At 45.7% G+C, this 22,861-nt stretch overlaps 3 protein-coding genes across 4 annotated transcripts in view; 1 reads left to right on the forward strand and 2 right to left on the reverse strand.

Moving 5' to 3' along the window:
* The window catches only part of LOC6620517 (serine-rich adhesin for platelets), a 38,195-nt gene extending 18,350 nt beyond the window's left edge, over positions 1–19,845 (reverse strand). For both annotated transcript variants that reach the window (XM_032723034.1, XM_032723035.1), the window contains exon 1: positions 18,758–19,845. In XM_032723034.1, the coding sequence (XP_032578925.1) occupies positions 18,758–19,367 (610 nt within the window). In that variant the 5' untranslated portion in view covers positions 19,368–19,845. The remainder of the gene's footprint in view (positions 1–18,757) is intronic.
* Positions 19,846–20,234: 389 nt separating this feature from the next.
* On the forward strand, positions 20,235–20,905 carry LOC6620706 (U1 small nuclear ribonucleoprotein C). The gene has a single exon (XM_002044868.2). The coding sequence runs from the start codon at positions 20,328–20,330 to the stop codon at positions 20,763–20,765; it is 438 nt and encodes a 145-aa protein (XP_002044904.1). The 5' UTR covers positions 20,235–20,327; the 3' UTR covers positions 20,766–20,905.
* A 127-nt stretch (positions 20,906–21,032) lies between these two features.
* Positions 21,033–22,792, reverse strand: LOC6620705 (deoxynucleoside kinase). Its single transcript, XM_002044869.2, has 4 exons — positions 22,627–22,792; positions 21,924–22,275; positions 21,582–21,852; positions 21,033–21,525 (listed from the first exon to the last, which is right to left on the reverse strand). The coding sequence occupies exons 1-4, from the start codon at positions 22,670–22,672 to the stop codon at positions 21,376–21,378; spliced, it is 819 nt and encodes a 272-aa protein (XP_002044905.2). The 5' UTR covers positions 22,673–22,792; the 3' UTR covers positions 21,033–21,375.
* Between the last annotated feature and the right edge of the window lie 69 nt (positions 22,793–22,861).

Below are 22,861 nucleotides of genomic sequence, written 5' to 3' on the forward strand. Positions count from 1 at the left end.
GATTGGGAGAAAGTGAGTAAGCCTGGCCAGGACTAATGATCTGAATTATGTGCGAGGGTGAACTCTTTTCATTAGGTTGCCCGATGACAGATAACGCACGATTCATCGGGCTTAAAGGGGATTAAAGATTGAAGTGATGCGAAATGCTGGCACGTCCTTTTCAGGCATATCAAAAATAGTTACGAAGAATTATACCCAGCTTATGGGTAATCTGTGCTTCTTCTCGCTATAAGCTGATTCGAAGTGTGTGCATATAGTCTACAGAAAAGACACCTGCCTTTAAATAATATTTATGCAAATAATTACAAATAAATGCTCAGCTGTTTTCTTTTTTCTTCTATTTCTGTTTTCATAAGGATTATGCTTTCACATAATGAAAACCATTTAATACTATCTATTGATTGATATTGATTTCTAAGGAATTGTTTAGCACTAAAACAACATAGCGTCGACTTGCGATGATTCATTCATTTTTAGTTACAACTCACAAAACTATCGATGACAGCTTCGCGCAGTTTTAATTAAGTTCGCTTTTTTTCAGGCCGTCGTAAGGCCTGACAACTTGGCTTTTATTTAAATTAATTGACCCCGGAGCACTTGACGTGATAGCAATTAGCGTATTTTTTGTCTTCGCCCCATTTTGCGCTCCAATTAATAAGACTTCGAGTCGGGCTTTTGGGTTGATTAAGTAAGACTTGACTTCCGCCAGGGCTTAATTATGAAATGGCTTTCGAGGGCGGGTGAAGGGGGTGGGGTTCTGACTTTATGACTTTACGGCCATGTAAAGTAATTAAATGAAAACGTAAAATTTGCTGCTAAACATTTGAGGGCCGCCCCCGCAGGCATTCAACTTCAATCATGATCCGTGTCTATCAATCGATTTTACAGCCCCGGGGAGAACATAAAATGCAACATCAGACCCAGACTGGAAATTGAATGAAAAATGCATCTCACCAAATGCCACTGCAGTTGGTTTTCCCAGTTGTAGTTGCAGTTGTTCTTGTTGTTGTTGCGGCCAATAAATTTAAGTGACATGCGTTTTTCAGCGAGTACCCGCGGGATAAGTTTACTTTAAATTCCATCGCGTACGGGCGTGTTTGTGAAGGAAAACACCACTGAGGCAAGAGCCACCGATCAGCGCGACTGATATCATTAAGAGCTGCACATCCTCATCGAGCGCCTTTTCCCCGGTTTTCATCCCGCTTTTCCATCGCTTTTCCTCCAACCCTGCGGAAGTGCTCGCTGTTGCGGGGTGAAAAACAAAAATAAATGCACCCAGCAGCAGCGGCAATTTTATTGGGTTTTTGTGTCTAAAATTAAATTGAATGCCCAAAAATGTACGCGGTGCCATCGAGTTTTTCACGTCCCTTCGCATCGCCAGATGGATGTGAAAGAAGATTTATCCGGAGATTGCGAGTGGCAACCACTTTAGCGGGGATTTCCCTTCGGCGACATTTTCCGGCTTTCGGCTCCCTATATTTTTAACAGCTCATTTGCCTTGGCACCTTTTTTATTTTTGGAGTTTCCCGATACTCGGATGTGGTTTAAGTCAAATATTGTGCGAGCATAAAAAGTGGTGCAGCTGACGCGCGGAGATTATGGCCAATGTTTGACTTGAACTTGAAAAGAGTGAGATAGGGAGGAAGTGAAAGGCAGCCATCACATCCACATCCACATCCGGTTTGGGTCTTAAGTCCTGGACCTATCCCTACGCCATATCTCGTTCCCAGTTTCCCATGACCCATCGCCAAGATGCTAAGTAAGTCGATTTCTTTTGGTGCCTCCGCTTATTTTTTTTTTTGTCTTTTGTCTTCCATCTCGCAGCGCCTGCTTTGTCTCAGCTCTAGAAAAACAAATTGCCCACCCCGTGCGCGCCGCCTCCCACTCTCGAGTGTGCCTCAATTGCCCCTGCCAGGGCGAAATGGAATCGGTTAGACAGCCAAAGCTATGGCCATATAACCATGTAGCCCTCGGCCAGAGCAATTGAGTTAGCATTGAATACAATTGAAAGACACTCTTGGACCCGAGAGGCTGAGACCCAAAACGGGTTTCGCCATTTCGTGGAAGAGTCTCAAGTCGAGTCAAGTTCGGTCGAGGGCTCCTAAGTGCCCCCCGTTGAGGCATATACATACATACGTAAGAGTATGTTGCCGGGTAACGAAGGTATCGATCAGTGCGGAATGCTCGTACAGATGGATTCCTATTTGCTATTCATTGGAAAACGTCGAGGGGCCAAGGGCTGGGAAGATTTACATATTGGTAAATGCGATTCGTTTCACCGACAACCTTGAACCACGACTGGAAGCTCTGTCTTGGAGCTTGGGAACGGAGCTTAAGACAGTAGTTACAAGCATGATTGCATATATGATAAGTGAGATGATGGCTGCAGCCTTTGGGTTTTGCTTAGAAATAGCTTTATTATCTGCGACTTTTTGTAATGGTAAACTATGAATTCCTGAGCAACTGGGAAGTATTCCCTACATGGCGCTTAACACCTTTTGGTAATTAGTGATACAATATGTTTTTGCCGTTAAAAACGTTAACTTCCTCTTCCGTTGCCCCCTCACTTCCCTACTTTAATATTCCCACCCACCTTAAGTGATTACTTGTAAACAAAGTGTCTAGCACTTTTCAGACGTTTATACACTTGCCTGCTTTAATGGCTTCCATGTTAAGTTTATTATTCAGTCCATCCGCACACATCAACATAATGCTCAGCACTTCTGGCCTTTGCCTTTTTCCAAAGGCAACATCGGCTTCCTGGTAACTAATCCTAGCACTAGACAACTCAGTTTACTAATTGGAAGACCTAATCAAAGTCAAGATATAAGGTTACCAACTCCAGCAACTGAAACATAACTCGCTCTCGCATTTGCATCTGAATTTATGCGCGTCCCGGCAGTATAAATACTAATTAAATGCTTAGCCGGAGTGACGTGAGCCTGCAACTGTCCTGGAATTTCTATTATGCACCAGCACTTGGCCAGAAGTGGCCTAGCATCACCCGGCTCCACCGGCTCCACCGTCTCCACTCCACTCCCAATCTTTTGAGTGTCTGGCACCCGGAGTTCAAGCGGGCGGCGTAATGCATTTTGCATTAACATTTTTCACTCCAACCCGGCCAAAGAACAATGGTAAGAGCCTACCGCCCGGACACTTTAGCCATGGCCAAAAGCGTGTGCGAGTGCCAGCCAGTCTCTGACTTTCCGCCGGGACGGGGGAAGTGTGAAGGGTATTAAATTCAGGCAAGGCTTCTTCACAGTTTCACCGCCTCACGCTTGGCTTTATTTTATTTCACTTTATTTTATGCCGAACAACTTTTGCATTTTTTCTTTACTGACACGTGCTAAAAGTTAAAAGACCAAAACTTTGCAGCGACAACGCCCCGTAGACAACAGGAAATGCTGCAAACATTTGGCAACACTTTGCCCGCTGAACAGCCAGCCAAAGGTGCGGAAAAGAAGACTGCAGGGAAGTCGGGCTGAAGGTTAAAAAACAAAAAAAAACATGAAACAAACATGCAGAAAAATAGCAGGGGAATAATATTCCCCTAAAGAGCAGGGCCAGTATTTCCCAGGCAGGTAGCAAACAGGAACTGGCGGAGCGAGAAAGGAGCAGCGATGAGTCCTTCGGCAAACACACAGGCACACAGGCTACCCTTGCTCGAGTCCTGGGAACGTGCATTCCAGTGAATGAAACCCAAGGCATTCCTCACTCATCATCCATTTCTCATATGGCCGATTTTTATGGTTTCCTGCGACCCCTTCAAGACGTTCCTGCCATTTCTCCAATCGAGGAGTCCTCGAACCGGCAAGAAGCCCTGCCGCCGATTGAATTACACTTCTTTCGCATCCCTACGGTACATATGTGTGAATGTTCTCCACTCCCCTCCAGCCAAGTGCGTCAATGCCAACCCTTGAGGGACTCGTGTAAATATTTGCCTTTGCATTTGCATTCAGCATGGTACATGGGGCGGTAGGTGATAATCACGGCTACTGCACTGCCACTGAGGCTGCTAATTGCTGGGACAAACATCGAGATTGCCGGTATCTCTGGCAAAGGGGCAAACACAAATTGCCACACTGTCGACTGTCAACTGCTGTGTTGCACGAACGTTGAACGACGACGTTGCATTTAGAAAGTTTCCATGCTCCGGGCTGAACTTCTGAACTCTGCGGCCGCTGGAGATATGACTGGGATTCGCTGGGACAGATCAGATGACTCCGTCCTCTCAGGTGACATAGCGCTGGAACGCAGCGACGCTATGTAAGTGCGATTAAGTTAGTCGAGCGTCTAACAGAGAAACCACATCGGATCTAGTTACTACCCACTCTCCACCTTCCGCGCAGCGGCAATGTGCCAGTTTACTCTTCGCCAGCTGCTGCGGTTAATTAAACTCTGACTATCGGACGAAACCAAAGCGCGACATCGACAACAATTTGTTTATTAGAAAGTCGGCCGACGACAACGGGGCCTTCGGGAGGATTTTATACACCAGAACAAGGACAAAGTGAAAGACACACAGCAGAGATCTCCAATCTGTGTGAAAAATTACTTTAAAGCGGACTAATAATCAAGGTTTCTAGTTTAGATCAGTTTTTAAGAAACTTGGCGGTCCAAACAAATCTCATAATAACATCTTAAAGTATCAGTAACCAGATATGATATGCTGCTTTTATTTATATAAATTGTATCTAAATCCTTTGCATCCACTGGCAGTTTTGATGGTCAACATTCCGTTCCCACCCACAGCAGCAAAATTCAATTGAAAGAATTTGCGAAAGTTGTTTTTCCGCATTGTCGCCGCGCGAGGAGCTCTCCATGGAGAATAATGTCAAAATTGTGGCCGAGGACTCCTCCGCAGATGGCCAGGCGGCGATTAGCCGAGTGTGTCTGGTGTTGGCAAGGTGTTGGCCATTTGGGACTCCGGGCTAAGAGCCTGGCCAAGTGAAAGGCACTGCTCACGGTTTTAGCCCCAAAGACCAGTGATGTTATTTGTTTCAGAGCATCTGAATGGCTGACTGGCCAAAGCTGGTTGAAGGGGTTCAAATTGTGTCAACTTTCCCAAAAATTTGTCGGGAATGCGAATGCGGCTCAGATTTGCATAGGAAAACTATGAGTCGAGTCGAGTTGAGGGTCAGGACTGGCTGGGGCATGGCGCAAATGTTTATCGCTTGCCATTAAATGCAGACGACAATTTCCAGATAGCCGGCAGACAGGGAAATGGACACATAGAGATACAATTGTGGTGAATGGCAGAGGATTTCTCCCAGCAGGAAGCCAAAGTGCTGACGATGTCTTCGTTCCCTTCGGAGCATATCAAGTGCTAAAGATCTGCAATTTAAGGTGTCTGTTTAGGTGCGTTGACAGTCGAGATGGGCACGAGATGGCTGCCGCGAGGGATACGGATACACTGGGGAAAACGAATCAGAAGTAGCATCACCATAGTAGTGTCAAATAGGTTATAATCCCTGATGAGCAAGGTATCATTACGCTAAGTCCACAAAAAGTATGATTATATATATAATCTACCTCTTTCTTAAGACTTGCAATATTGGATCACTAGATGGCAGGTTCTTTGTCTGATTTTGCCGCGGTGTAAAGATGGGAGGGCTGATTCCCATTTAGCACTAATCTCCAGCAGGCTGGCTCCTCTTTCTGCTCCAACTCCTTTCGCCACGTCTGACTGCCACACGAGTGCTGGGTCCTTGAGACACCACAAACTTGTGGCAAGCTCTAGCGACGAGATGATATGTGAGATGTGCATAAGGATGGGGATGGGGGACCATGGCAAACCTTTGTCTTTGACGCAGCGCTATCTCAAACATAATTATTGCCTCATTATGCGACGATGGTGTCGTTAATGTCTTCGGCAAACAACGCGTCCAATGGAAAGGCAAACAGCGCGCTGCGTTAATAATGAAATTGTAAATAAATTGTAAACATTTCGACTGCGCCAAGCGCAAATATTTGTCCCCAACTTGCTGGCAAGTATCTGTATCTGTTGTATATATAATCTTTGGCTTCGCCACATACGTTTTCAATTTTATTTTCTTTTTTTTTTAGGTTTCGATGGGCCGCTCTGGGCTGTCAACACTTTTCCCATTGCTCGGACAGGAAACAAACAAACAATAAACGACAGACAGAGCTGATAAAGCGAGTTCTACCGAAGCGTATTTTCTCGTAAAAATATTGAAAAATTCGAAATTAACCCGAAAATGCTATAATGGCTTTTAAAATATCGTACGCTGGGGAGCGATAAGAGCGCTTTAATGACTGCATTAGGCACGGTATACTGTATGCTTATGGAAATGGTATGGTATGGTCATAAAAACGTGGCTCAGAAAACTCGATTCACTGAAACCAGTTAGTTGTCAATGATTTGTTCGCGTTTTATTATCACCTGTAACGGTGACAAAATCAAAAGCCGATCAAAGTGCCGATAAGACCAGACCAGACCACACACATTCCCATCATGGTCGGAACTTATCGGAAAGGTCGCATGTGAGTGCGAGTTTGTCAATATAATCTCGAAAATGGATTGCAGATTGCCAAAGCAAATGGAATCAATGGAACAAAGCTCTGCCTGTCAACAAATTCCCCAAAGAGAGAGAGAACTTTCCAATGAAGAAATTAATTTTGATTTATTAGCCCAAACATGTCTACTACCAGCATGAGCTCATATATGAGAGGTTAATGAACATTTTCCTCAATTTTCTATGCCATAAAAAAGCGGAGAGAAACAGTTGCAATCCACTCATCCCCTTTCCAGTTGTTCATTTTAATTAATTATTTGTTGCATTGCATTTTCATCGGTTATTATGACATTTTTATGTCCCCACCGGGGTTGGAGAATATCTGCGACTGGGGACATACTTATTGAAACATAAATTAGGCAACACATGTCCATAAAACACTTGGAGTCACTTGTCATATCGGCGAACTGCTTCCAAATTTACGACTGCTTCGCCACTTTGACACCAACAGGATACGGAGACCAATGAATTAGGTTGCTTCGCTGGCGAAGGGAGTGTGTGGAATGGCTGGACTTCTTTTCTGATAAGGACACTTGAAACTGGCCCTTAATGTCGCATTTAATGGCTTTACCGCTCGACCGCCACAAATGCTAAATCAATTATTGAGCGCATAAATCAGTTGAGATTGGAAAAAAATCAATAAAGAAAAGGAAATGGAAAGAAGCAAGAAGAAACGCAGCAGATAAAATAAAGAATCTATTAGTAATAAAATAAACAGCAGAGTGGACCATAAATTTCGTTTGATCCCAGAGAGAGAAAACACAAATAGAAAATGGAAATTAATACGATGCGATAATTAATGGAAAATTAAGAGATTCCCTAATAATCAAGCTGTGGAAAAAGCCCCATTAAGTATCCGGTATATTAGGGATTAGTCTGAGGTTAAGGCAATCGTAAAGTAGGTCAATTGATGCCAATTATACGTAGTTAAGCCAAATTGGAATGCTCCAAATCTGCTCATTTCTTTAGTAATTCCAGTCTTCTGGATCCCCACAAAATCTCGAATTTCTCTGTCTGCTTTGCCGCAGTTCACACGTTGCTGTTGAAATTCAACAAATCCATCATTTGCCATTGTGTCTGGGCATCAAAGAAAACATTTTCCCAGGGCGTTAGATAACTAAAGAAACAAATTTCCACCATGTTATGTTTCTGCTTTCTCACTCTGTTGCTGCTTTCCTCTGTTTCCCCACCAAATTTTGCCGCCACATAAAAAGCAATTCATGCATCTTGAAGACGGCTCACCCTTTGGCTCCCCACCATTTCGGTGCTCGTAAATCAGTGCCAACGAATCTTGGTCCGCCGATCTCCAAATTGCCAATGGGCTTTGAACATCGTCCCATAATAATTAAGAACAAATTCATTTACACTTTCAAACGCCGCCTAGGGAGGACCTATGCTATATTTTTTTTGGAGCTTGTGTGTCATTGCTCTTGACATGTTTTGAGCGCAGGGAATTTATTTATTGTGGATACGAAATGCATTTAGTATCGCACATAAAAAAGCGACAAACAAGCAGGCGGAACGGAGGCGATCGCAGCAGCCCACAGATTGAATGGAAGTGTGCGAGGATCACACTGAGCCAAAACAAATGAGTACTAAATACAATTGGGGAGATATATTTGGTTAAGCACTAAGATTACAGCTCTTGTCTAAACAACAATCATTATTCTTTAGGGAATTTTCTAAACAATTTTAATACATACTACAGAATTTCGATCACTTAACTACCTATTTCATTTAATTTAAGATTTTTTCTCAGTGCTGGAGTCCGCGCAGATTGCCGCTGAAGCGCAACAACAGCTGTCGCGGCCTGTGGGGATTTCACTGGAGCACTTTTGATGCGGTAAGTTTATTGAACTCGGTATCCCCCGCCCGTCTCTGTCCCCCCTTCCCCTGTTCACCCATGGAAATTGCAAAACAATGCAAACTCCCCTTCTCGTGTCGCGAAATTGGGTCAGCGGGCTCATTAAAATTGAAGCCGTGAACTTTCGCTGATCTCTGGCGTTCGTTTATTGCCACAATTTGTTGTGTTTGGACTGCTTAAGCAGCAATTCATTTCAGTTGCAAACGTTTTATGCCTTCATTAATGCAGCGCACGCATTCGCCGGCCCCGCCCCGCCCCCTTTTCTAGCTAAACTGCTCATTATAATGGCATTGTGCACACACTATTCGATTTCAAATCGAATCGAAACGCCAGGTTGCATTTCCGGTTGTGACAGTTCTGCTTCATTTTTTTTTTTTCATCAACTAGCGCCACTCACCGGATGCGCCAAGTGGCAGGGGCCCATAAAAGCGGCGAGGGAAACTCTAAACAATATTCAATGCTAACAAAAAAATTAGGGCAACAACTCGAGGGTTGAGTCGCCTGGGGATTGAATACCGAGTTGATTATTGTGTTCTGTTGCATTGTTAAACAATTATGCCGCATTTCCTTTCGATGCGAATCCATTCGATGACACTTTGAGTGCCGGCTGCTGCGAAATCCTCCCTACCATTAGTAACCACCCAAAAATGCAGCATAACCGTAACCACACAGCTGTTCCTAACCGTTTGACCCACTGCGAATTAAATGGGCGGAGAAATTCCGCTTCCGCATCCGCATCCGTCGCTCTCTTTACGGCTCATTGAAGTGCGACGTGGAACAAAAGGCTGGCAGCCAATTGATGGATAGTCTGCGTTTGACTGTCCAAGCAAAGAGCAACAGCTTCAGATTGTTACTGCATTTCGATGATTACCGGGTGACTTCGTTTTCCTTAGAGTATCCCCTTTTCAAGGATTCCTCAGCCAATGTATACCATATAAATGTATTTGGCCCTCAAATAAACAATCTGCCAACTCAAGACCGGCTTATTTCCCTGTCTGCCAGCCCGGCTTTCTTTGCCATATCCGTCGTGGGTTATAACATAATTTACGTCTCTTCCGCTTGGCAGACTCGTAATCATTCTCCACTTCAATGGCCGCACAAAAATGCGGCTCCATCGAACTGCTGGCATGTATCTTCTCGATTTGCCCCAATGTCAGGGCATTGTAATTGCATTTCGTGCTGAACTTCTGGTCCTACACCGCAGACAAGTCAGGGCGAGGGCATCCAGAAAACGAAAATCCGGCATCCCAAACACGATTTCTCAGCTACGGAACTTTTTTCTCTGCGGTTTGGGCTTACAACTCAGTGTGTGTGTGTGTATCTGGGTATCTCTGAGATACAATGGCAGCACAATGTAGCCAATATCTAAGCGTCGGCATCTTTGGTGGCCGACGCCATCATCGTTGGGAGTCAGTTTCAGATTCAGAGTCAGAGTCACAGTACTTGGTCTCTGGCTGCCTATCTGGGTTTCAATCGGCCAGCTTTGGTTTTAATCGTTTTGGGATTGGTTTTCCTGAACTTTTAGAAACCTTGAATCGACCGAACTGGAATGTGGCTTGAAAACCGCAACATATGCCCATTTGCGAGCCTATCCAACGGGCAGATCTCCACACACACCACACATCTGTCGGTTTAGCTAGCCCACGTGTCAAAACTAAAGTATCTATATAGTATGCTATAGCAACTCCGAATGTATCTCAATCTGGTTTTTCGGCTTAAGAGCATTCTATCGGCCGGGAATTAGAGACAGGCGCTGCAACCCCTAATGGTAGAACCTCCAGCTGCTCTGGCCCGAGTTTCATCTCAAGTGGCAGGCTGGATTTACGGGCATAGACAATCTAATTACTGTTTTCAGTGTGCATTTAGCGTAAATGATAGCCCTAAGGCGGCCTCGCCCGCTCACACATGTGCGTAATTAATCCGGCAGGGCATGGAGTTATGGCTGAGCAACTTCCCCCGGCCTCCACCCGAAAAATAACAAACCTGCCCACCTGCTTTTCTAGGAGGGGCCTGTCTGCTGGGTGTTTTTCTAACTCCGAGCTTTTATTTTCTTTTTGTTAGAGCTTGCAGTGCGTGGCCTCCCACTCTTTTGGGCGTACAACTCCGAATTCCGGCTGCGACTCCAAATGGGGCAGCCATGATGACTTGGCATCTGGACTCAAAATGGAGGCGATTGCGATGGCAGGTCCCACGCACTCGGCTTCCCGCGCGAGCTGATCAAATGCAGCTTCAGCGGGTTGACTTCGTTGACTGGGTTGACTGACTGGTTGACGGCATGACGCGGCTTAATTGGCCATTACGAGGCGGCTGCATAAGAGGCTCTCCGCTTGCGCAAGCTCCCACTTCCCGCAGAGAGATTCTCCTCGGCGGAGTTTCAGGTTTTCCTCGCTTATGGAAAATCATTTTTACCGTTGCGGCCCGCTCTTGTCTTTATGCAAATCAAGTGAAAGCAGCACCAGAAGCAACAAGTTTCCCAAAAAATCCTCCACAATCAGTGGGCACTTGATTGAACCTTAACTGAATTTGGGTCAATGTACTCTAGAAAATGGATAGAACTTTTACAAGCCTCCGGGCAATTGGATTGAGTTGTCATTTTTATCCGTTTAAGGCTTCCCAAAAAAAAAGGGAAAATAAGCTGGGCAAAAGTTAAGCAGACAGCTCTTGACCCGAAAGCCAAGGCTCATATTGTTGTTCTTGCTGTTCTGGTTGTTGCAAAGGATTGGATTGTTTGTGCTCCATGTCGCTTGCTACAGTTGTTAACATGAAAAGATAAACATCGGAAATGATGTCAGTCAAGCTGACAGTGCCCAGCCTCCACGGCTATACGAGTATGTGTATCTGCCCCCCTTTTTTTGTTTCCATCATTTCCATCTTCACGCATTCTCCCAGAACATGCTCTCAAAATCATGTAAAACTTATCCAACGAAAAGCGCACAAAAAAGCAGACGAGAAGCTGCTGAAAAAGCTGAGCCCCTTCAGTAACATGCTCGGCAATCAGAGCAACGTGTTTCGTATCTAATGAATTGCGACTCTTGGGAACTCACTCTCCTCCATGCTTCCATTGTCGCAGTAGCAATGTTGCAATGTTGCAAGCTCTAAGCCCCCTTCCCTCCCTCCGCACATCGTTTAGCGGGCTAAATGCCGCACTTTTAGTTGGAACTAACCACGGTGGCAGACACACAATGAATAAAAGATAAAGAGCTACGAATTAGATCACGCGATTGTTGCCTGAGTTTCCTCGTATAGAGAACGTGAGTAGATAAAGGTATTCAACTATAGGGGATGCAGTGGGTTAAAAGTAAAGTAGAGAAGGTTTCCTTTTCGGAAGGCGGTGGTTCCTACAAAAGGAGCAACCCCTAAAAAAAGAGATTATGTGGCAGCTATAACATTTGCATAAATGATTAAAATAGGTATAACACCTTTCAATGGGAGAGCTTTGAAGAAGTAAAACGAAGCTGAAGAAATGGTTTAGTTACTCATTTAGCAATCTTCGCTGATAAGTACTTATGTAAGTGGGAAATCCAATACTTAAAAACAAGGCACACAATATCCAAAAGCTGATAAATGCCTATGGAATTATTGAAAATTCCCTTAGCGCACACTTGAAATCAATATGTGTGCCTATAACCATATATTTAGACCAATGCCTCGTGCCAAGTATTACAACACTATAGTTCAGCACCTTGGGCTGCAATCGAAGGTGTGTAAACATATGGCGAAGATAAGATATATATGGAAGGCAGCCAAGAACATTGTTTTATTATATCATAGTCAATCTAACGATCAATCTAATGCGGCATTGGCAAGGCTAAACAATAGGTGGTAAAAGGGTTAACAGCAGCTGCTGTTGCATCACATTTCGATTTCCCATTCCGCAATTACGGATTAGAAACCGAACCCTATATGAGAAGCACACACACACCCAGGTTTTGATTAATTTGCATATGACATGAGCCCGATCTGATCAACGCATCAGCTGGTCGAAACCCTTGCCTTCACCGAATCTCCCTGCTGCTCGAGGGGAACTCGATAATTCTAGGCCGGAAGAACTTGTTTTTATGCCACAAACAAAGCAATTTTCGCACTGACGCTTCCACCCAGGTGACCAGGTAACCCCCATCCCTAGAAAAGGGTGAATTATGAATGCAGTCCACCGGAGGGTTGATGTGCGGAACGGGTTGCATGCAACATGCCAGCATAGAGCACACATTTTGGCAGGACCATTTGCTCACAGTTTGCGGTTTACGATGGCCGGAACACTGGGAGCACTGAAAACCCGGAATAGCGTTTACCTGGGCAACAAGACAAAAAAAACTAAAAAGACACTAAACGGAGACAGGGTCAAAAGCGGCGAGTCTTGGCTCATCTGTCGCCCGGCATTGCGTGATGTTTGCCAGATGAATGAGAGTGAAAAATGAAACACGAGTTGCCGTCGCCGTTGCCGTTGCAATCAGTCGTCCGGAAATCAGCACAGACAGCCAGGCCAGGAAGGGCAGGGGACTTCCCTGCCGCGACGAGGGGCAGCAGGGACAGACAGACATTAAGGCCGCATTATGAAACCAGCAGCAAACGGGCGACAAAGTGTTTCCATTTCCCATTTTGCCGGCTTTCCTTTCTATGCATCTCCCTCTCCCTCTCCCTGTCCCTGTCTCTTCCTTAGCGAGTTCTGCAATTTGTTTGCCGCAAACACACATTTACGTAATGCCAAGCGAAGGTCTGACTTGACTGGACCTTAAAGCTGCCCGAAAACAAAAAAACAGGCAGGAAAGCACTTGAAGTTCTTGCGATGAAATTCCGAGAAACAAGTTGGCAAGAAGGTAGATACACTCAAAGAAATTGCACAATCAATTGATATATTGGTTAAATAATGAAGTCTATTGAGGAGAAGATATTCAAGCCTTTCAATAGTGATAACAAATACAAATGGTTTTTATTTTTCTATACTAAATACAACTTGTTTCAATATTTCAATTCCATTTTTTCGATGCAATCAAGATGTATAAAATGAAAATAGCTTGACAATCCCACGAATTGGACAATAACGAAAAACTGAATGACCAATTTAGTAGCTGTTCCCTGTGTGTAGACGACTGCTGCTGAGAAATTCCGATGGTAATGCAAGGTAATGGTCTTCCCAGGCTTTCTGCTGGTCGCTGGACCTCTTTTCCCTCCCCCACCTCCTCCTCCTCCTGCGATTCCAACTCCCCTGTCCTGCCCCTTTGATTAGTGACGCTGTTTACCTGTGCTACGTGCACAGGTTTGTGGAACGAATCCATAAACGGAGATCGCACGCTGGCTGCTCTGTGTTTTCCGCTTTCCAACCGCGTGCAGATGGAATTCCCGACGCACAATTTGCTTTTGTTCTAACGCCCACGCTCCGTGCACTCCCACACCCACCATCTGCTGGTCGTCCGAATTGGTATTTGCAAACACGTTTTTGGCTAGAGAAAATTAAATATAAATGCCATCGAATGCGCGAGGAAGATTGAGTCGAGAAAGGTGGCCCTGGGCAAGTTCAGCACCAAACCCCCCACTTTGCTACTCCCCATGATTCAGATTAGAAAGTCGTGCTCCGAAGTGCGGGTGCAGTGTTTCCAAAGGTGTTTACGACCAGACACCGCTGAACTTGAAAACCGCCAAAGAACTTGAAACCCCGAAACGACAGTTGGTAAAGGCTTTTAACGACGCCCTTCAACTGCGGCCAAAGGCTATTAATCAAGGCAGCACGAATCGCATCCGCTGCACCACTGCGACACTATCGAGATATCGGAGAAGCACCCAAGAATGAACTACTCAAAAATGTACAGCCCGCGGCGCTGCATATAAATACCGCTTAAGGTAAACAGACAAAGCCCAGACAGACACATTAATTTCGAGTCTTTTGCCCATTCTCCACACCGTTAAGAATCAAAAATCGAAGAGCGCTGTGCTTCAAATCCCCGGCTAGCGATCGTCTTCCAATCTTCCCAGTTCGAACGTATCGATGGGCTTGGGGGTTGGGGTCTCGTTTAGGCATTTGGGTGGGGGAAGTGCGCCTGAAGTGGGGGCAATCAACAATGGAGAGTTGGGGCCCAGTTGTCGAAGGAACGAACGAACAAACGAACGAACGAACGCATAGCTTAAAGTTCAATGACTGAAAAGGTGCGTTCTTGCTGCGGTTGTCGCAGTTGCTGATGTTGCTGCAGTTGCTCTTGGAGCTGGAGTTGCTGCGGTTGCATAGGAATCCATCAGCAGCAGCAGGCAACTTTGACTCGAACCCCATTTATATTGGCCATTTGCTTTTGCTTTGGCTTTTGGCTTGCTTCTTATTGCGCCTCGCTAGGCGAACGTGCAAAAATGCGGCATGAGCGGCCTAAGCGATCGGCAATCAATCTGCAGATTCCAGACGCAACAGCAACGCAACCCGTTGCTGCCGCCGATATTGGCGATATTGGGATATGGCTGCTGTTGCCAATCTCGAGTAGGCACGCAACAAGCCATTCCAGGCAAGAATCTGCACTTGCCGTTGAACTTGGAGCCATAAGTGGCTACTACACTTGCGGCTAAGTTGGCCAAAAACATGGCCAAGAGTGTTAGCCATGCGCAAATACAACATGCAGTTTCAGCGAATTGTTTAGATTGGAATGACCATGAGGAGGAATTTTACACAAGCCGATTGAGTAATAGGAGTAGTAAGGCATGTGAGCTTTGCACAAGTTGAGCTTTAGAAATATAAATAAATTTTATGTTAAGATTGCTTTTTCCTTTTATTAATTATTTACAAATCTATATCTCACTGTGTTCTCAATCTTCAGAAGCATCTTAAGAGCCAAGTCTCCATCTGTAGAATTGCCATATTTAGTATAGCACTTCTAGAAATTTCCAAAAGATTAGATCTTATTTGTATAAGGGAAAATTGCACAGACAAGACCACAATTCCAGCCAAGTCCTCTCAAATTCTTTGGTTTGGATAGCGACAGGAATCGGGATTCAGACTGTTATCGGGCCTGGAACGGAGACTCCTTCCATCCCGCCGCTGTTTACATGCACACGATGACAGACGCGTCTATTTATCTGTATCTGTATCTGGCTGGCTGGCTGGACTGGTTGTTTGGTTGGTTTACATTTCGGTTTTGCGCTTCAAGTGAGAGAAAAATGTTGGGAAAATAAACAAGAGGAGCCCAGTCAGAATTTCAGACGCAGCGATGGCAAAACCAACCGCAGCTGAGTGGATTGGATTGGCCCCAAAATAGGGGGAAAAAAGGGGGAGCCCCGGGCAAAGTTTGACTGCAACAATCAAATGCTCATCAGCGCACTTGAAAAATAATGCGTGGCTGGCTAAGACAAAAACGAAGTACATTCTCGCGGGCAGACAAAGCCATATAGACCTATAGATACTGTATCTCTGGATACCAGCAGCTTGTATCTTTTTTTGTTTCTTTCATTTTTTTTTCGGGCTGTGTAGACGAGGCATTTTCATAGCTGGCTGTATTTTTCGTTGGCTTGTTTGTTTAGTTTTTGAGGCACACTCACACCCATACACACACGCAATGCTGCAGGTGGGAACAGGTTTCTCGGTTTCGGCTTTTCGTGTATCTCTCGGATGCGGGCCGTATCTTTTTGGCCTCGCGTTATTTATGCCCCACTGTGGCTGTAATTACAAATGCTCGTTTCCTGCTGAAGACAATCTGGCCATGTGTGCGCCTGTGTGACTGGGCATCTAAGTATGTAGTATCTCAGTTTCGTCCGGGATGCCCACGCACATGTGTCCTCCGCCCGGGATCAAGTTTCCAGTGACCAGTGAGTGTCCGAAGTGGGCAAGTGCGTAAGTGGACAGCGGCATTTGCGCTCTTCAAAGGGCCTGCTTTTGCGAAAAGCGCCTGCTGAGCCCAAACAATTCGCCGGTTGTCCATGCCGCTCACGTACTTCCAACTATATTTCTTTAGCTTCCCCTGCAACATGTTGTGGCCCGGCAATATGGTCGATCGATTGGCAGATATAGTGAGTAGTTCATTGGCGGTAGTTGGCCATGGTTACCCGTAGGCCCGCAGCAGTAACAGCCGGAGAACGAATGGGAATTACCCTCGACAACTGCTTCGCACGCTTGGCTGCACTGGCCCAGGAAAAGAGGCACTTTTCCGAGTGGTGGTTAGCCCTGCAGTCGCCACAAATGGCGCGATGTAATGGCATTTCTAATATGAGCACATTAATGGCTGCGGCACAAAGGAACAGGTGAGGGGAATCGAAGTGGAGTGGAGTGTCCACTTCTTCCGAGGCAATTGCAAATTTCAAAATTAACAACCTACAGTTAAGGTAAAAATAATAGCTGTGCCAGGGGTTCTTTGTTGCCTTAATAATAGCTGCGCATATGGTTTTTATTATGCCAGTTAAGTTGGGTTTTTGGAACATTATAGCAATCTTAAGGCTATACAACCTTTTGTTTCGAAAACTTCGGCTGGCTTGTGTCACATTTTTAGATAAATTTAATGGTATCATTTAATTATAAGAAGCAATTTTATGTGCTTGCCCGTTTTGAAGGCTATCACCTGGGCATATTTTTAGATAACCCTGACATGTAAAATAAAATATTTGAAAACAAGTATAAGAAGGAAAGTGTCTAGCCTTGATTATTTATTTTTAAAATTTTGTTTGCAAAGTTCTAAAACAGCAATTGCATTTAACAACAATAGACAAAGGGAAAGAGCCGCCTAAATTACATACATATGTAATTAATTTTATAATATATTATAAGAAATAATTTGTAGATAGTTGTCAATAGTAGTGCCATCATTATAATACATAATTGTTTAGGTCATATAAAAATCGACATAAATGTTAGTATGTTTTCATTTTGTATGCAGATTCGCAGTACTTAATGAGCCTAAGCTATTAGCATTGCTATTTTTGTGCCCTCAGTTGTACACGTAGTAGCCCAAGTGTGTTGCTCTTGTTTTTCCTGGGCTTCATACCTGAGCAATTAGTGCGACGTTTTCGATTGCGCATGCAGTAGCCCAAAGAGCAGCAGCTGCTGTTTTCGTGTTATTTTTTTCTGGGTTTTTGCTCTCTCGGGCAGCTGACAAGGAGCCAAAAGCCGGCGGCAGAGGGGCGGGCGTAAACAAAGTGAGCTCACGTACGCCACGTCGAGCTCCTCGCAGAGCCAACCAAGTCTGCAGCCAAGTGCACAATAATAATGGCAACAAAACAATATCAAGTCGGAGTGAAAAAGCTGCAGTCAGCGTCGCCGCCAGTCTGCCGTTGAGATTTCATAAAGTTATTGAACGTTTTTCAAGCGAAAAACAAAATTCGGATTGCAAGCAGAAAATGAAAATGAAAATGAAAAGGCGATAAAGTGCCGAGCGAAGCAAAGTGCTAAATAGCCGAGGAAATATATTCGGATTTGGGCATATCACGAAGTTTGACAGCCACTGCAGATAACCTGTTGCTGTTGCAACTAGAACAACAGCTACAGCAACAACTGCAGCACTTGCCACATAAATGGACATTCGTGTTGGGAAGGTATTTAACACAAGGTCGCGAAAACAATGAGCAAAACGACTTTAGACCGCTTATCTAAGTGCTCGTAGCTAGTTGGTAATTGTAGAAGCCTCCGCTGGACGCGGCCAAGAAGCTAATTGCATGAACACAGGCCACCCAGCCCCACCCACCCACTCATCCAAGTCGGCATAATGGAATAATGGCAGGACGGGCAAAGGGGCAATCGGGCCATCAGGGTGGAGCAAAACAGCGGAGGCGACAAAGTAAACAAGGTGTTAATTTCCACTGGCTCGGTATTCCCTCGGTTTCTTTTCACCGAGATGCTCAGATAAAGGGTATTCGCAGGGTATGCCCTATTTAGGAGGAGTTTAATATTTCATATATCATAATTAGATTTTAGTATTGCTATCAATTAAATTAAATTGTAGGTTCAGCGCAGCAAATAGCGTAGTATTCTTTTTAACTTTTATAGAAAACCGAAATAAAATCAATTGTTTTAGAAAATATTAAATAGACAAAAAACTAAAATCTAATATTTTAATATGCCTCTGTTTTTAGTTAGCCCCAGTGAAAACACTTTGCTGTAGGGTCCCCACTTCCCCCAACAAATTTATTTTTGCTTCTCCTCCCTTTTGCGCCTTTGCAAATTGAATTCCCCGCGTGTTGCGAAAGCAGATAAGATTGGAGCACGTTCTCCGCCAAACACAGCCACCCACACAGAAGCTACTCCACGCATACAAAGCGGCAGATGACGGGCGATAAGCCGTCCGTGATAACGCACTTGACTTTGAGCGGGAATCGTGGGGGGAATACACACATGGTGGAGCTCCCACTTATATCCTAGCTGGGATCGAAAGGGCGGAAGATGAATGGGTCTACTTACGAACTGTGACCGTTTTCGGATCGTAGGCACAGACGCGTCGCTCCACGGCGGCAATCTTCCGCTGCACGCGACCCGCCCGCTCGCCCACCGCCTGCAGATCCCGCTGCAGGTCGTCGAAGATGTCGCTGGCTATGAGGACCAAGCTGGCCAGCTGCCGCAGGGCGTTGCTCAGCGTTATGTTGCTGATCGAGTCGAACTCGTGGCCGGAGACCACCTTGGAGGAGCCGGCGGTGGGCGACTGCGGTGCACTGGCGATCCTTCCAAGCGCCGGCCTCTGCTGGCTGGGATGCCGCGAATTGGGCAGGGATTGCGACTGATGGCGAGTGGGCGAGGTGGACAGGAACTCGACGTGGTGCTTTAGCTTCTTCATGGGCGCCGGAGCGGGCGGCACTGGCTGGTCCTCCGGCGCCTGGTGAACCAGCACCCTGGTAAGGGATGTGGGTGATCCGTGGCCATTGGGCACCTCTCCATCCGGCGACTGCTTGTTAATGCAGTTGTTGTTCCGGCACTTGCCCGGCGTGCAGTGGAATCGTCCGGAGGCGTGGCCCAAACTGGCCGCCGTGGCCTGGGCCACATTGACGGGCTGCACCACGCGCTGGACGAAGGGCATCTCTCGCTGGCTCTCGCACTCTTGATCTCTCTGGCGGCCACTAGCTGCTCCGACTCATTCGCTCCGCTTCGAAGGCACCGGCCAACATAAAATAAAAGGTAATCCAAGTAATCCCGGCACACACACACACAAACACGAGCACACGGGCACCGAAAACTGGTCGGACAACTTCTGGACTTGAATCCTCCGCAGTCGCAGCCTCCTAGCTATTGTCTACTACTTTCGGCCAAATTCCTTGGCCTTTTCACACGCACTCACAAACTAGTTTAAATCAACTGGTTTATTGCTGCCCCCCAAATTTTTCTGGCTAGTTCTCAGCCTCGCATAATTAGCACGCCGCACTCGAATTGCCCGTGAATGTGGCGATTTTAATGGCCCGGCCACCGTTACGCGACGTTCGAAAGGTGTGTTAGCCGGCAAAATTACAAAAACCGACCGTCCGCGCTGACGTCTTCGTATTTCGCCGGTTTCAAAATAACTGCCAGTGTGCCCAATAAAAGGCAAGGGCAGTGAGTCCGCAGATAAATCATCTGCCTGTGTGACCGTTTGTCCATGCTGCTAGAGTATGTCACCGCCTCTGGTTCGAAACTTTGCTTAGCTTAGTAAAGACACCGTGCTCTGCACACACTAACAGAGTGATACTTGCTGTAACATTTAACAGTGCACAGTGGGCATGTGTATTTAAGTGTTTCAACACAAAACATTAATATAAAAATCACGATTTATATTTATATTTATTTTTATGTTTTAGCAAGATAACAAGCCCAAATCGAATTTCTCCCAGAGATTCAAGCTAAATCTTGCTGTTAAACATATCGATAACACAGCGGCAGGGTTGCCAGACAACAGCATGTCACAGTAGCTTATAACCCTTGTCGAAATACGGTCATACGACTGCGAAAAAAATAAATAAAACTACAGTGGACCGAATTTCCACGCTAAGATAAATAAATTAGCGCAATGCCAAAGTACTATTGCGACTACTGCGACACCTACTTGACCCACGACTCGCCCTCCGTGCGGAAAACCCACTGCACCGGCCGCAAGCACCGCGACAATGTGAAGTTCTACTACCAAAAGTGGATGGAGGAACAGGCGCAGCATTTGATTGACGCCACCACCGCCGCCTTCAAAGCGGGCAAGATCACGAACAATCCGTTTGCGGGCGGACCAGGAGGAGCGCCGCCCAAGCCGGCGGGCGTGTCCATTCCGCCGCCCAACATGGGGGCTCCGCCGCGTCCGGGAATGCCCGGTATGCCCTACATGCCTCCACTGATGAACCCCATGATGGGCATGCGTCCGCCACCGATCATGAATCCCATGGCCATGATGGGACCACCACCTCCACTGGGCACTATACCCGGCGTCCGTCCAGGAATCATGAACGGACCCAAGTAACCGCCCTCAGGAACGGCATCCTCGTTCGCAACACAGAAGGAGTGCTCCATTGAGATGTCCTAATTAAGCCGTAGCATTTAAGTAAGCCCAATAGAGAGAACAATTATATACATTTATATAAAGCAAGTTAACTCAACAAATGGTTGTGTCTTAGTGGGTAATAAATAAAAAATCAGAAGCGTAATTATACTAAAGGAGAGACATGAAGCGATAAGGTCACGCCGCTTTTAAATGTACATACACAGACAAAGAAAACAAAAATCAAAGTTAGGGAAGGCAACGCTTCGCATTTAATGATTTCTTTGTCCAACACAATATAGTTAAAATGCAAGTGAACTGAAATGCTAACACAAAAATAGTAGCTGCCTTGCCTTTAACATAAACATTCACAGTTTTTATTACAATATTTTGAGCTTACATACTAGTTAGTTGCTGTGAAGAGAATATAATGTGGATTATAATTGTTAATATACGAATGTGTTAATCAGGGGCTCGAAATGTAAGTTATATCAGTTTCTGCCTTTGTCCCGCGAATCGGCTCGTCTAGGCCTCTTAAATTATTATTTTAAACGTCTGTACTACACACAATTAACTAATAATGGGATAATGGTTATCTGGCGACCCTCTGGCGCTTGCTGGGCGACACCAGAACCGGCGAGGGCTGTTGGTTACTTGAGATGGCGTCGAATATGCTGCTCTCCGAGCGCTGGTACTCGCTGCCAATGTTTTCCAGGTTCAGATCGGCATCGAGGACTAGGACCTGAGGAGAAATGCATATTTAGAGGCTTCGGTAGATGTGAGCTGTCTAGAAACTACCTTGCACGACTGCGGGCGTCTCTGGTGTATCAACCAGTCCTCGTGCAACTCATGCAGCTCCTGAAGGTACTTAAGCGGCACGCAGCTCTCCTCTGAGCGGGCCCGCTGCCGGATGCGCTCGTGTGCCACCTCCGGCGAGGTGCGCAAATAAATGATGAGGTCCGCCTGCACGTGAATGGACTCTTCGATGAACTTGTACCACTCCTCCAGCGTATTATACATGCCCTGCTCCAGCGAGCCGTTCCGTCGCATGTTCTCCACGAAGCAATAGCTGCGGCGCGATGGGTAATGGATAAAATTAGCGTTTCTGGTTAAACCGGACAACGGGAATAATGCACTTACCGAGCGCTAAAAATGGAGCGCTCCATTATTTTTAGCTTCTTGTTGGTTGGGGCGGTGTGCGACTGCAGCATGGTCAGCGTGACATAACTCTGAAAGGGCATGGCCCACTTCTTGGGATCCTTGTACATCAGCTCCAGCAGATTTACACCGTTGACGTTGCGCCACTTCTCGACGGGCTCGGTCAACAGGCAAATGTCGTTCTTGTACTTCTCGAAGTGGTTCAAATACGTGGTCTTCCCGCTGCCGATGTTGCCCTCGATGAGGACGGTGAAGGGCTGGGTGCCCTCGGCGTATTTGGTCCCCTTTCGGGCACAGGATGCTGCCTCCGCCATCAGTCCGGACAATCGGCGATCTGCACGTGAGAGTGGGAGTTTTACTATCTGGTTCAGGTACAGCACTGCAGCAACGGATCGTGGTTGGAGTTGGCTGTTCTGGATTCAATGGAGTACTGTACACGGCGGCGGGCAAATGGTGACTGATTCAACCCGCCTGGTGCGATCGTTTACCGCCGAAAACCAAAAAGAGCGGGAACATCGCCATTTGTTTCTTTTTTTTTTAATCGGCGTTTTTTATCGTTATGTTTGTTTTTGTCAACTGGCTGATCGGCAACTGTATGTGTGTGTGTGCGTATTTTATTGCCGGTAATGTTTTAACATACATATTTGCAAAGAATTTCAATTTAAGGCAATGCTAGATGAATTACCTATAAATGATATAATGTTTCTCTGCCACATGTGTTTGCTGGACATTGGGGCTTATGCAATTTTATTAATTACAAATACCACTGATAGCAATAAAATTAAACACTTATTGCTAACAACTTTTATGGCGTCTTATTTATTTTATTTAACGTTGTGAAATGAAATTGCTCTTTGCCTATGCTGAGAATCAGCTGTCGGCGATAACGATGACGGTCAGCTGTTCCTTGCTGTATCGGT

This window comes from Drosophila sechellia, chromosome 3R (assembly GCF_004382195.2).
Source record: "Drosophila sechellia strain sech25 chromosome 3R, ASM438219v1, whole genome shotgun sequence".
NCBI classification, from domain to species: Eukaryota; Metazoa; Arthropoda; class Insecta; order Diptera; family Drosophilidae; genus Drosophila; species Drosophila sechellia.